At 51.6% G+C, this 13,071-nt stretch overlaps 1 protein-coding gene across 3 annotated transcripts in view; it reads right to left on the reverse strand.

Annotated features, from left to right (window-relative positions):
* Positions 1-13,071, reverse strand: part of LAMA5 (laminin subunit alpha 5) — an 88,615-nt gene that overhangs the window by 29,062 nt on the left and 46,482 nt on the right. For 2 of the 3 annotated variants that reach the window (XM_030463265.1, XM_030463264.1), the window contains exons 8-23: positions 12,110-12,228; positions 11,198-11,288; positions 10,352-10,486; positions 9,880-9,942; positions 8,461-8,601; positions 7,947-8,084; positions 7,141-7,275; positions 6,534-6,668; positions 4,547-4,684; positions 4,299-4,351; positions 4,040-4,139; positions 3,481-3,533; positions 2,975-3,080; positions 2,189-2,288; positions 1,843-1,999; positions 94-232 (exon numbers count right to left, since the gene is read on the reverse strand). In XM_030463265.1, the coding sequence (XP_030319125.1) occupies positions 94-232; positions 1,843-1,999; positions 2,189-2,288; positions 2,975-3,080; positions 3,481-3,533; positions 4,040-4,139; positions 4,299-4,351; positions 4,547-4,684; positions 6,534-6,668; positions 7,141-7,275; positions 7,947-8,084; positions 8,461-8,601; positions 9,880-9,942; positions 10,352-10,486; positions 11,198-11,288; positions 12,110-12,228 (1,803 nt within the window). The remainder of the gene's footprint in view (positions 1-93; positions 233-1,842; positions 2,000-2,188; positions 2,289-2,974; positions 3,081-3,480; positions 3,534-4,039; positions 4,140-4,298; positions 4,352-4,546; positions 4,685-6,533; positions 6,669-7,140; positions 7,276-7,946; positions 8,085-8,460; positions 8,602-9,879; positions 9,943-10,351; positions 10,487-11,197; positions 11,289-12,109; positions 12,229-13,071) is intronic. The other variant, XM_030463266.1, reaches the window with a different exon arrangement.

Here is a 13,071-nt window from a genome sequence, read left to right on the forward strand (position 1 = left end):
GGACGGGCACACCTGGGGCAGGAGAAGGGGCAGAGGAGCAACGCTGCAGCGTGGGATGCTCTGAGTTAGTCTAGGAGTGAAAAATGCACTTACAGTTGCCACAAACATTAAACTTTCCTTCCTCAAGGACCGAGACCCTCCCTTCCACACTGGCAGGCCCCCGGCTGACGTAGCGGAAGACGAGGCGGAAGAGGTCTGGGGAGGTCACATTGAGAGTCACCACTACCTTGGGCTGGTGGGAGAGAGAAAGGGGAGAGAAGCAGAGCACACCTTCAATTACCTCCACCGCCGACACCTACAAGCCCAAGCACAGCCTCGGCTCACTGCTCCCAAAGCCACATGCCACAGAGCAAGGAGGAGACAAGCACAGCATCCCCACTGCACGGTCACCTGGCCACACTGTCCCTTCGGGGGCCACCTAGCCAAGGAAAGACCTAACCTGCCTGTGGCAAGTGGGGGAAAAGCTCTGAAAGATGCTCTGGCACAGCAGGGTGGTTCAGCCGTGCCAAAGGAGAGGTTGGAAGTTGTTGGTTTTGTTATCAGCGCGTGGCTTTTGGGCTTAAAGTGTGCTGTGACCAACCAGCAGGTACCAGGAAGGGTCTGACCTTGTGCCTACTGCAAAATGGAGCTGATGACTCCTTTTGAGGGACTTGCAACACTAAGGTCTACTGGTGCTATGGGAATGTGCCACTGATGGGTGCATCAGCACTCTGCTTGCCTGGACCAGGCTCAGGAAGACTCCAGTTAAGCAGATGCTCAAGTAGTATTCATTTCAAAGAGGCCTAAGCACCTACTTAAATACCTTCCTGGCCACAGGGCAAAGCTTAGGTCTGCCCAGGGAGACTCCCAGTGAGGGCTCTGTGCTCCTCAAAGATCCAGTTACACAAGTTTTCCCACTAGAGAGCAAACTGGAAGGATCCTGCAGAGCAGAGACTACAGGTGAGACCTGCCAGCAGAAAGTCACGTCCTAGCCCTTCTGCCAAAGCATCTTCCTTCCTCAAATGCCAACACTGGATGCAAAACAAAAGCCAAGAGCTTGAGCATGAGCTCCATCCTTAAGCTTTAAGGCTGGGAATTTACAGGAGTGCTTAGCTCTTAACTACAAATTTAAGGGGAAATGGGTAACACATTTGACCCCTCTGTTATTTTTACCTAAGCATGAAAAAGTGAAGAGAACTGAAAGTACACACACCAGAATAAGGAACACCTTACACAGGACAAGACTGCCAGAGAACTTCTGCCCTGCACCCCATCACCAAACACACATGCAGAGGCAACACTTCCAAAGGGGTCATGCAGAAGAATCCACCAAGGAAAAAAAATTGTCAGCAGATGAAATAGCTCCACTTCTAGGGCTTAGGCAACTCCAGGTTAGTGTAAATCCATTGTTACAGCAAACCATCGAATGGCAAGAGCAGAGGCAGAACTGGAACAAGAGGTCCAAGCTGAACATGGCAGCTAAGGAGACAATTTATTTTTGGAAAAGGGAGGGAAGGTTATGCAGAGAGCTGCAGGAAACAGCAGAGTCAGATGAAAGAGCCTCAAGGAAACCCAGAGACAGTGTTTATAGACATCCCTGTAAGGAATCACCAAGCTACCACCTTTATCTAACCGGATTAGGATGTCAGGGGATTCCCAGTTTAGGATCTTTCCCCTCATCAGTCTATGCCATCCCCAGCTCTACAGGAAATATCTGTGCAAACAGGCTATATATACACTGTGCTGTTTATGTTGTCCACCAGGTGACTTTGGGGGTGAAATCTGTGCCAAAAGCATGTCAGTCTTCCACTGGCCACATCCTCCCCAGGGGGAGCTCAGCTGGGATGGAGACCCCAGGTGTACCTGGATGGAGGACATCTGAGCATATCCTCGCCAGCTGAAGCCCTCAAACTCCAAGGGGTTGTAGCCGAACCTCACAGCCCTCCCGCCAGGCGTGGTGCCTTCCTCCAGCTCGAATTTCAAGTGGTGAAGGTCAGGGAAATAATGGTCCTGAGCAGGTCTGGAGAAAAGAGGGAGCACCATTACCTGCCTGGCTACCCAGAGGGAGAGGCAAGAAAACACCTCCACTGGGCACACGAGAGCCCAGACCATGAGGTCCCCATCCTCTTGGTGGCCAAGGACACCATTCCCAAGGGAGCAAACAGAAGGTGCAGCACCCCCAAGGTGCAGGTCCCACCCAGCATCTTACTGGGTGCATGTGGGGCCGCGTGTGCTCTGCCGGCAGCGACAGCCTCCGCTCCGCTCCTCGCACGACGGTCCCAGGGCTCCTCCGACGTCGCACCGGCAGCCTGCGGGCAGGAACCACTTGTTTACATTCCCCCCAGGCTCAGGAGCCTCCTGGTCACTAATCAAAGGCACGCCCCAGGCTTGTGAGGAAGGCTGGGGAAGGTTATTTTTGTCCCCATTGTATCCGTTTTCATATTGGCCCCGGCCCCGTTTGGATCAGCTTCTCTTCCACCTCAGCGCTGAGCTATTTCCAGACGGTGACGGCTGCGGGAAGAACAAGGGCTGCAAACCCTCATGGCTGGGTGCCCCAGCCCTGCTGCCAGCAGCAGCCTTGATCCATCTTCCCAGCCCTGCCCGGACCTCGGGGGCTGGCTGGGAGCGGCCGGATCTCATCTTTTCCTGCTTCCCATAGGCATGATGGAGAGCAGCCAACCCCATGTCTCTGTGCCCGCTTGCTCCCAACAAGAGGAAGGCAAAGAGCTGCAAGGACGTGGCCAGTGGTTAAAACACAACAGTTTTGGTGATGAAGAGGGCTCCTTTCCTGCCCTTTGATTCCCCAGCCTGATGGAATTGTGCCCAATGGTGGCAAAAGCATGAACTTGGGTCTCCAGATCCACAGCAAGACCCAGTCAACACTTTGGGCTATGGCAGAATCAAAAGTAAGAGGTGGGACATCTCCTGCCCCTTGCTCCAGGGTCAGCTTTTGGGGCCCAACTCCTTCCCCCAACACATCATGATGGGTTCTCACCTTGGCAGCCGAAGTAATTTGCATTCTCCATGTTGAAGTAGCCATCTTTGCATGTTGAGCAGAGCTGGCCACAGATGTTGGGTTTGCAGAAACACTGCCCATCGCCCTAGGAGAGGAGCAGGCATGGAAGCTCATTTGCTTTCGGTGCTCATCACAGCTAAGCTGTTTCTCAGTTATTTGGGTCCTGATCTGAGACACTGGAGAAGCATTTTGAGTTTCATGCTCTACACTGCTTCCTGAGCGTGGGTGGGCAAGATAAGTTAAATAAATTAACAACGCAGTCAAACAAAAATCCAGGAATCCTGGGCCAGACCCAGAAATGTTTAGGTGCTTAATTTATGACAGGTCTTAATCCTATGTTCTCATGCAAACACAGGCTGTGGCGCAACCTTTGAGAGCTCAGCCTCAGGACAGGGCTCTCCAGCAGCTGCTCTGAGAGATGGAGCTGAAACACTCCCCGAGCACATGCTCAGAAGTTCCTGGAGAAAAAAGAGGAGCAAACCCACCTGTCGGCATTCTGCAATTCCACTGGTGGTGCCCTTGGTCTCACACTTGCAGCCTGGAGAGAGGGAGATGAAGAAGAAAACCAAAATCAGCCCCTGAGAAGGTACCTGATGGGGGAACAGGACCCAGCACACCAGAGGACACCAGCTGGGGTGAAGTGGTCAAGTAAAGGGTAGCACTGCACAGGGGCTCTCTTAATTTTGGACAGTTGGTCTATTAAGGACACAACTACCAAAAATGTGCCTTTTCTGCATATTTGGCCATGAAAAATTAGGTGTGTGAAGTCTTGCAGGGAGGGCTAAGAACGCCACAACTCATTGCATGAGCTCTCTGTTTCATCCCAAACAAAAAGGTCCAAGCTCCAGCCTTTCCCCTCTCCAAGTGAGGGTTACCCAGACCTCCACAGCTTTGCCATGAAACTCCAGGGTGAAGAAGGAAGGAAGAAAAGAGGAAAGGGTATTGCTTCCATCGAGCAATGATGGTCCCCACTGGCTTGAGTTTGGGTTTTGCATCATTAGAGCATGGAGGCGACTTGGGGCTGTAGAAATGCCATTCCCTTACTTGTGCAGCCATAGGGGTTCTCTGGAGTCAGGTTCCAGTATAAGGGTTTGCATCTGTCACAAGCTGGGCCTTCAACGTATGCCCGACACGAGCAGGAGCCCTGGGGAAAGGAAGGAGAGGAAAAAAGGAGGTGAGAAGTGTCTGAAACAGGGGGTCTGCTACTCTGATGTGAGCTTAGGGAGGGCTTGGCCTAAAGTCATTAAAACAGGGATGACAGAAGAATGACCTAAAGGGATTGGTGGCTTCATTTAACACTTACTGGGGACAGTGAGGGATCTGCAGTCTCCAAGCCTGCTGGGTTACAGGAACCCTCTGGAACAGAGGCACAAAAATGGATTTATGATGAGAGAGCTCACACTCCAGTTGTTCCTAAGAGGGGTTAATTTCACCCCTTCATCCCTTGGGGGATTAAGCACCATCCAACCCAAACTATTCCACGTTTCTGTGATTTACCAGCACTACACCAGCTATTTTCCAAGACTTCTGGGAGGAGGAGGAAGGAGTTACCTTCACAGTGTGGGAACCCATAGGCTCCCTGCAGGCAGCTGTCACAGCGCTGTCCCGTCACTTTGGGCCGGCAGCTGCACTGCCCCGTGTCCTGGTCACAGGTGCTGTGCAGGGAGCCCTCCCGGGAGCACTGGCAAGCTGGAAAAGAGGGAATAGCACCTGCTGGAGCTGTAGGACACACAGACTCCTATATTCAAGGCTTCCCACCAGCCACCTCTTCGGTTTGCCTGACATTCACCACCATCAAAGAACCACGACTGGATTTATATATATATATATATATATACACACACATATATATATAAACCCCATAAAAATGGGTTATAAATAACATGCATGCTTATTCTTTTGCTTTTACACCATCCTGTAAGAAAGCCAACAACAGAAGCTGTTCTGCTTACCACCCCTGATCACGTTTTTCTGTATTTTGGGAAACGGGAAGAAGTTTTGGTTAAGCAAAAGGGGAATGTGTGGTCTCATCCCCAGAGCCTCCCAAAGCCCATTTGCACCCAGCCAACCAAGAGCAGAGTTTGGCCACCAAACCCAAGGCACTGCTGGTAGCTGAGGGTTGGGCAATGGCTCTGGGGTTCCTGCACAAGCTCCCTCCTGGAGGGCAGGAGATCCTGATGCTCTATGGCAGGAAAGGTCAGCAAGCTGCCTACAACTTCCCTTGCCCATCTTTGCCTAATACTCCTGCCAAAACGTGTGTTTTAAGCTGATGTCCCCAGACTGGCTAACAGGAAAATAAAATAACAGGTAAAATAATAATAGTAATAATAACAACAACAACAACAATAAATTTAAAAAATAAAATAAAAAAAAGGTTCTCCTCTTATTTCCTTGCTCTGAGCCCTCTAGAGCTTTGCAATCTGGACACTGCTCTATGAGACAAAGTTTAAAAAAAAAAAAGAAAAAGGAAAGAAGTGACTGGTGAACTCCTGTGAGACCATTTCATCCATGTCTGCAGCCTCTTCAAAGGCATCCTGCCGGCATCAGCATCTGTGAGCAGCAGCACTCTGCCAGCTGGCCAGGGCTCAGGCATCCACATTTAGTACAGTGCAGGAGGGTGATGATGCTCTTTTGTTGCTTCACGGAAATTGTATCACAGATTATTTTTTAATGAGCAGTAAATTCTTGCTGGGAGACATAAAGAGTACATCTGGCTTCCAGTCAGACTGCTGACACGGAGGGAGATGGGGACACTCTGCCCAGAGCTGGGGAAGGCTGGTTCAGGGTATCTGGGGCCACAGGCACCTGCTGCAGGCACTGCTCAGCCCTGGCACCAGCAGCTCTGCCCCTGGAGAGATGTAGTGCCCAGGCAAATGGATGCAAAGCTCTCACCATGTCAGCAGATACCCTGAATTTAGGACTGGCATGAAACCCCAAATCCTGCTCCTCATTCAACTATACTCCTGCTGGCTTCAGCACAGTTGCTCCTCCAAGGTGGAGGAAGCCCTGAAAAGCCTGAAAAGTCACATGAACCACACCTGAGCACCTCATGGCACCAGGTTATCAGCTGTAAGATTGGGGAAATGTCACTCCACTTGCTCTGGCTTCAGGCACTCAAGCCTGAGCACAGGTAGATATGATCCAGCACATCTTTATATGCATTTGCACACAGAGTTTTTGGAGACAGAGTCCAAAACACTGCTGCTCCTCAGGTCTGCTTCTCAATAGGTTCCTGGATTAGAAGCCATATGTCCAGACTGGGTCTTATTCCAATCCAGGTGGGCAGACCCAAGCTCCTGCTGTTAGTGACAGTGAACGAGCTGGGGGAGACAAACCATGGGCTCTGGGGAAGCATTTCTTCAAGATGCTGACTAATTACAGAGCATATCTGTCAGATGCACACAGGAAAACTGACTCCTGCTGCAAGAGCCAACTATATCCATATACAACCCTCAGAGATGGATTATGGAAAAGAAAACCATTGCAAAGGCAGCAGCTCCCCCCTGCCCTCCCCTGAGATCCAGCAGTGGTTACTCACGTGTGCAGCTGGGGTACCCGTAGAAGCCCAGGGCACACTGGTTACAGGTGTGTCCTGCAAAATTTGGGTGGCATTGGCACTGCCCAGCTGGGCTGCAGTCATTGTCCACAGCACCCCAGGAATCGCAGGAGCAAGCTGGAAGAGCAGAAGTCTCAATAGTCTGACGAAACCTGTGATCTGTGGCCAACCACTGCTGGGCTGAACTGTCATCCAGCCCCACAGGAATTAGCCATTTCCATCAGAAATTAATTTTTTAAGTCCTCAGAGGGACAGAGAATATTTTCAGCTGGAGTCATGGACACACCGGGAAAAAGGCAACTGAGGGTTTTTTACAGCCCATTCAACATTCCTCAGCAGTTTAGTAGGTTAATGCACTAAAAAGATAAAAAAAGGCACCAGCTGAGGCACCAGGTCACAGCAGGGTTGTGACGAGGAAGCGGGACTGATAAAAAGTGCTTTGTCTTCTGGGCTTTGGCATGATCCATGACCTCCAGAACAAGGCTGCCAAATCCACAGTGCAAACCACATGGGTTTTGAGGAACACCGAAAACAGGCACATCCTTCAGAAAGTGACAGGCCAGGAGGAACTGAAGGAAAACATTCTTACCGTAGCAGTGGGGGTAGGAGTGGTGCCCAGGACTGCACTGCTCACACCGTGGCCCAGCAAACTCGGGTCTGCAGAAACACCTCCCAGCAGAGTCACAGCCCCCCGGCTGCGTCCCCACCGTGCTGCACCCACACACTGCAACAGAAAGAAACTCTTGGCCCTGTGCTGGGAGCATGGGGCAAAGCTCATGGCAAAACTAAATTCTTTTTTTTCCCTGAGGTTCTCAGACGGGCGTTTAGGTGCTGCTCTAAGTGTTCACACTGTTGATCTCTGCCCCTGGTGTATAGACTCCAAAACGCCCACAAAACCACCTCCCAATTCTCCTTCAAGACCCTGCCTGAAGACTCCAGCAGAATTCCTGTGAGGAGAGGCTGAGGGAGCTGGGGGTGTTGAGGCTGGAGAAGAGGAGGCTCAGGGGAGACCTCATCACTCTCTCCAGCTCCCTGAAAGGAGGCTGGAGCCAGGGGGGCGTTGGGCTCTGCTCCAAGGCAGATATCACTAAGACAAGAGGGCATGGGCTTCAGCTCTGTCAGGGGAGGTTTAGGTTGGATATCAGGAAAAAATTCTTTACAGAGAGTGTGATTAGGCATTGGAATGGGCTGTCCAGGGAGGTGATGGATTCTCCATCCCTGGAGGTTTTTAAAAAGAGACTGGATGTGGCACTGAGTGCCATGGGCTGGGAACCACAGTGGCAGTGGATTAAGGGTTGGACTTGATGATCTCAGAGGTCCTTTCCAGCCTGATTCTGTGATTCTGTGTGACTCTGGTTTTGTGCATGCCCCCCCCCAAGCCCATGGGATACCCACACTGGCACAGAGGGTAGCTGAAGTATCCAGGAGCACACTGGTCACACATGTGTCCTTCAAATCCTGTTCGGCACAGGCACTGTCCTGTCTCACTGTCACAGCTGCCATCGTACTGACCAGGGCCTGAGCACTGGCAGGCTGGAAAGCAACAAGGGCAGTAGTAAATAAACAGCATCTTGGTCTTTCCCCTCCCTAGGAAAGGAACCAGAGTGCTTGTTCCTCTGGGGGAGAAAGGCAGCCACTGAACATATCACAGGGATGCAGCTGACAGCAAGCATGCCTAGCCCATAGCTCACATCCATAGGGAATTTCTCAAAAGCACTCCCTAGGCTGGGAGGGTGCTGGAGGGTCAGGGCTGGGTGGAAAATACCAGCAAAATGCGTGGGAATTGCTCCCTTGGAAGCGGGGCCAGAGAATTCCCCCTCCCCATCCCGTGCAGAGGGCAGGGGAAGCACTCTCCTCCCCAGCAGGGAACAAGCACTGAGCTTGGGGCTGCTAACCCAGAGTCACTCACGTTGGCAGCTGGGTCCGTAGTGGCCTGGAGCACACTGGTCACAGTGTGTTCCCTGGAAGTTGGGTTTGCACATACACATCCCCACCACAGGGTCCTTGCGGCAGGCGTTGCCTTCGGTGCCTCCAGCGTAGCAGTCGCAGTCTGGAGGGGGGGACAGACAACAAGCAACACCCCAGGTGGCTGTCAGTTCATCTCTGCAGCCAGGCAGAAGTCCCATGAGGACAGAGCAGATACCACGAGAGGCAGCAGCTCAAGCTTTTGTCTCTAAGAACTTTCCTACCAGGTTTTATCCATACCCAGCACACCTGGCTCCTGGGGATGCAGTGGTTGGGAGACATCAGCATCACCCAGATGTGCAAGGTGCTGGAGAGGCAGCAGGGCAACGCACAGGGCAGACAAATGCTGCTTGCACAAGCCCAGACAAGGCTGGTTTTGTGCAGTGCTGCCCAAAAGCTGTGTGAATAACCACGGGTTTTGGAATAACCAAAGCTTTCGGCTAACCAGGGTGGGGGTTGAGGTTTCTCTCTGGTCACTCCATGCTCAGCTGCATCTAAAACCTCCCCAGGGTGACCCTTGGCCAGCCCTGCCTTCATCACCAGCAGTGGTAGGGAGTGCTGGGCTGGGAGGGGGAAGGGTAAAATTCATCCAAGAAGCAGAGGGAGGAGGAGGAGGCAGGGAAATGAGAAGGGAAGTGAGAAATTCCTGCTCAGGAAAGAAAAAACCTGTCTGGAAGATCCAGAGTTTAAAATATCAGAAGGAAGGAAAAGGCTATCTGGAGCACACTGTGGAGCATGAGACAGGGGAGGACTTGGTGGGAAAAGAGATTAAAAAGAAGCACAAGAGAGGAGATGAATTGAGGAGGAGAGGGAGGTGGAGGGGAGCAGGGATGAGGGCACGGATGAGCTTTCAAAACAACAGAAAAATCCACCCAGAGCCAGGGGCTGCCCATGCACACTGCCAGGCACCCTGCAGAGGGACCATCAGCTGGGACTCACTGCACTGCCTACCACGTGGAAAACACAGGGCACACAGGTGTGGCAGGACAGGTTTGTGTCTGACCCCAGAGGCTGAGATTTGGGAGAACCCAGCTCAGGTTCCAGCACGGTCACAGACCCTCTGGGGTCTTGGGGAGGTTCCTTATAGGGAGGACAGAAGGGACATACCCATGAGGTCTGGACCCCAGGAAAAAAGTACACAGTCACTCTGGGCTGGATTTTCCCTGTTGATAAAAAAGGGATCACAAAACTTCCTTTACCCCTCAGCTGCTTCTTTTCTCCAAACCTCTCTGTCAGGGCTGTCTCCTACAACGTTTGTGCCCAGTAAGCTGAAGAATTAACTGATCTTTCATTAGGTGGGGTGATGTAACAGCAAAACCAGCCTGGTGATGTACAAAGGAGCAAGGAAAATTGCACTACTTACTGATTATCTGTCCTGCAGGGAGCACTTGTTCTCCAGTATCATTGTGAGCAAAGGCTGGAATGGCTACGTAAAGAAAGAGACATTGCACAGGTCAGCACACACATTCAAAGAAATCCTGTTGTCCCAAAGCTGAACAGGCTGAATGAAAACATGGAAAAAAGCACAGCCATCCCACTAAACAAAGATCCATTGCAACCATTTTTAACCTGGGCTCTGGAAAGATCTCTCACAGAGAGATGAGACTCCAGCCAAATGGGAAACTCCCACTGACTCCAGAGATCCAGGTTTAGTCCAGCTCCAAAGCTAAAGGTGGGCTTGTTCCCACCTGCAGGAACTCCTCCTGGGATCGGGAATGGCGCAGGGAAAGGCACCCGGAGAGCAGCCCCAAGAGGAGCTGCTGGTCCTTCCAGCAACTGCTGCATCTTTGAGATCCCAGACTTGGCCACCCCAGGGCCCTGCAGCCCTGACTTACGGTAGCAGTGGGGGAAGTTGAGGTATCCCTCAGCACAGGCATCACAGTGCTCCCCGGTGTAGTTGGGTTTGCAGTAACAGCGCCCGGTGAGGTCCTCACAGGTCCCATCGGTGAAGTCAGACTCACAGTTACAGCCTGCAGAGAGGGACAAGGCAGCAGTGGCTGTCACTAACTGAGAGCCTTGGCCAGCCACGAGTACTACAGGGGCATCACTACAACACAGATACCCAACCTCTGCTCTAATTGCCCCCAAAAACAAAAAGTGCAATTTGGTCTCCCTGGGGTGGGTGCCTGGCTTAGAGGAACTGATCCAGCTGGGCTTGTCCTGGGCAAGGGTCCCAAGTAAAGCAGCCCAGCTTCTTCAGGAGACCCCATTTACCCCAGAGAGGTGGTGGCAGCACACTGCTGCCATGTGTCACAGCTACCAGAATGAGCCTGGCTCCCCAGAAGGAGGGATGTAACTCACTGCTGCCTGGAAACCCCGGCCTTAGGGCATGGAGAGCAATGATGCACAAGTGTCAGCTGAAAGGGCAGGGATGACAGCTCAGCCTGGATAACCCTGCAGGCAACAGCAGGGATAACACCACCATTTTAATTCATTCCAGACTTACACCATGCCACCATTTCTGATTTTAGGAATGCTGCAGACAAACATACTGCCTGCATACATACACATTCCCACGGGCAAGGGCAGCTGCAGCAGGAGCCAGCTACACAGACACTACTCCCACGTTGCTGAACTCCCCACACCAGAAAAATCTCTCAGCCCAATCCTTCAGAACACCTTCCCCAGAGTCATCAAGTCCAAGTTGGCATCTACTGCCTGCAGAGAAAAATCCCACTCACGATAGCAAACGTAGGGAGAGTCGATGGGGTGGTCGGGGGAGCGGTAGTACCCTGGGATGCACCTCTCACAGTTAATGCCAGTGGTGTGGTGCTGAAAGAGAGTTGGTTACAGTGGTATCAGTTCCTTTGCCTGCAGAATTCATGTTCATCTGACAGATTTACCAGCAGCTTTGTGGTCCAGAGGGAGCAACTCAGAAATGTCAGCACACAGAAATGTCAGCACACTGCTCCTAAGTCCATATATATTGATCTGAAAACAAAGCATTTTCCCCCAAACTGAGGGTCCAGTTTCCATAGCCCAGTCTGAGTTTCAGGTTCATATCTGACCTTGAGCTCCTTTCACTTGCTTCAGCTGCTAAAATGTCCTGACCACTCTGTTCTAGGAGAGGAGCAATCTGTTTCCCCTCAGCAAAGAAGTACAGCTAAAAGCACAGTACTTTGGTTTCATGCCACTGCATGAATCAACCAGCTCACAGTCACCTTGTGAGCAGAAAAGCTACTGTCCAGCTTTCACTGGGAAGCTGCAAGGTTAAGGATCTTGGATATCAGAGAGAGATCCAGAGAGATGGCAGCACCTGAACACTGCCAACTGGGCAGGGATTTTCCAGCGTGCTCAGCACCAACTTGTTCCTCCCAATGCACAGAGCCTCAGCAGACCTAAACCTAAAGCATCAGAAAGGTGATGGCAATACCCTAGGGGACAGCTAGGAACACAAATGCTCTTTTCATTACTGGTGCACACTCCTTGAATCCATGGCAGAGAGACTGAATTTCCAGGGAGAGACCTAATTAAGATAACAGGGTGTGTAATGGGCTTGGCAGAGCTGCCAGCAAGGCTGAACTCCAGGGTGACAGCAGAAACAAACACAAGAATCTCTAACAGCCTCTGCCACAGGAATCCTTCAGGCATACCTGACAGTCAATGCAAACACCTCCCCCTTCAAACTTCTCCTCTCGGCTTTTGCTGGCTTTGTGGCGATCCACTTCTGGGTCATAGTAGCAGTCATAGGCATGGCTGTTGCAATTGCAAGCTGAAATAGAGAGGGATTAGCTCAACCACAAGCCCACTGAGGTCCTTCAGTCACCAGCTACATCTCAAGACTGAACCCTCCCTTGTGGGTTTGACATTGGATGGGTTGCATCTCAATAAGAAAAGATGCTTGAATATATCCGGGGGGTTAAATGACCAGCCAACCTCCCACAAGTCTTCCAGTTCAAAAGGACAGAAGCAGCCACTCTCTCACAAAATCCAGTCTCCAACCAAAAAAATGCAGCAGGCACAAAATCAGAAGTAAAATATGTGCAGGCGTGTAGGGACGAGAAAAAGAAATTACCCAACTTTGGGGCCCTGAGTTTAAAGGGCAACATTCTCGCCTTTTTTTATCCCATCTGGGATGGAGGTGAGCTGGAAAGTTCAGCACACACTGAGGGTGCTCTTTATAAACCCACAGGACTAAGACCCAACTATCCTTGGCCAGGCTGTGTGCATAGGAGAGGGGCTGATGTGGCTCCACTGCCTGCTCTGCATTCCCAGTGCAGCAGAAATTCCACGGTCGGCCTTTACCAAAGGTTTCTCTGGACAAATAAAGATGTCTGGGATGTAAACACATCCAAACCTAATTCATCTTGGAGACAAGAATTGAGCAACAAGAGTTGACTGCACGACCCCTTGGACACGGAGGAGGAACTGGAACATAAGCAGAACCAAAAACCCTGTCCAGACTTTGAGAGCCTCCCTTCTGTGAACCTCGACTCAGGGCAACCACCCACCCCACAAAGGGTCCTCTCTGCAGGGTCAGCCCCCTCCACCAACCCAACCACTTGGGTGCTGCAATGTCAAGGGGCTGGGGAGACTTGGCCAATGTGTGCTTTGC

This window comes from Calypte anna, chromosome 20 (assembly GCF_003957555.1).
Source record: "Calypte anna isolate BGI_N300 chromosome 20, bCalAnn1_v1.p, whole genome shotgun sequence".
Classification (NCBI taxonomy): domain Eukaryota; kingdom Metazoa; phylum Chordata; class Aves; order Apodiformes; family Trochilidae; genus Calypte; species Calypte anna.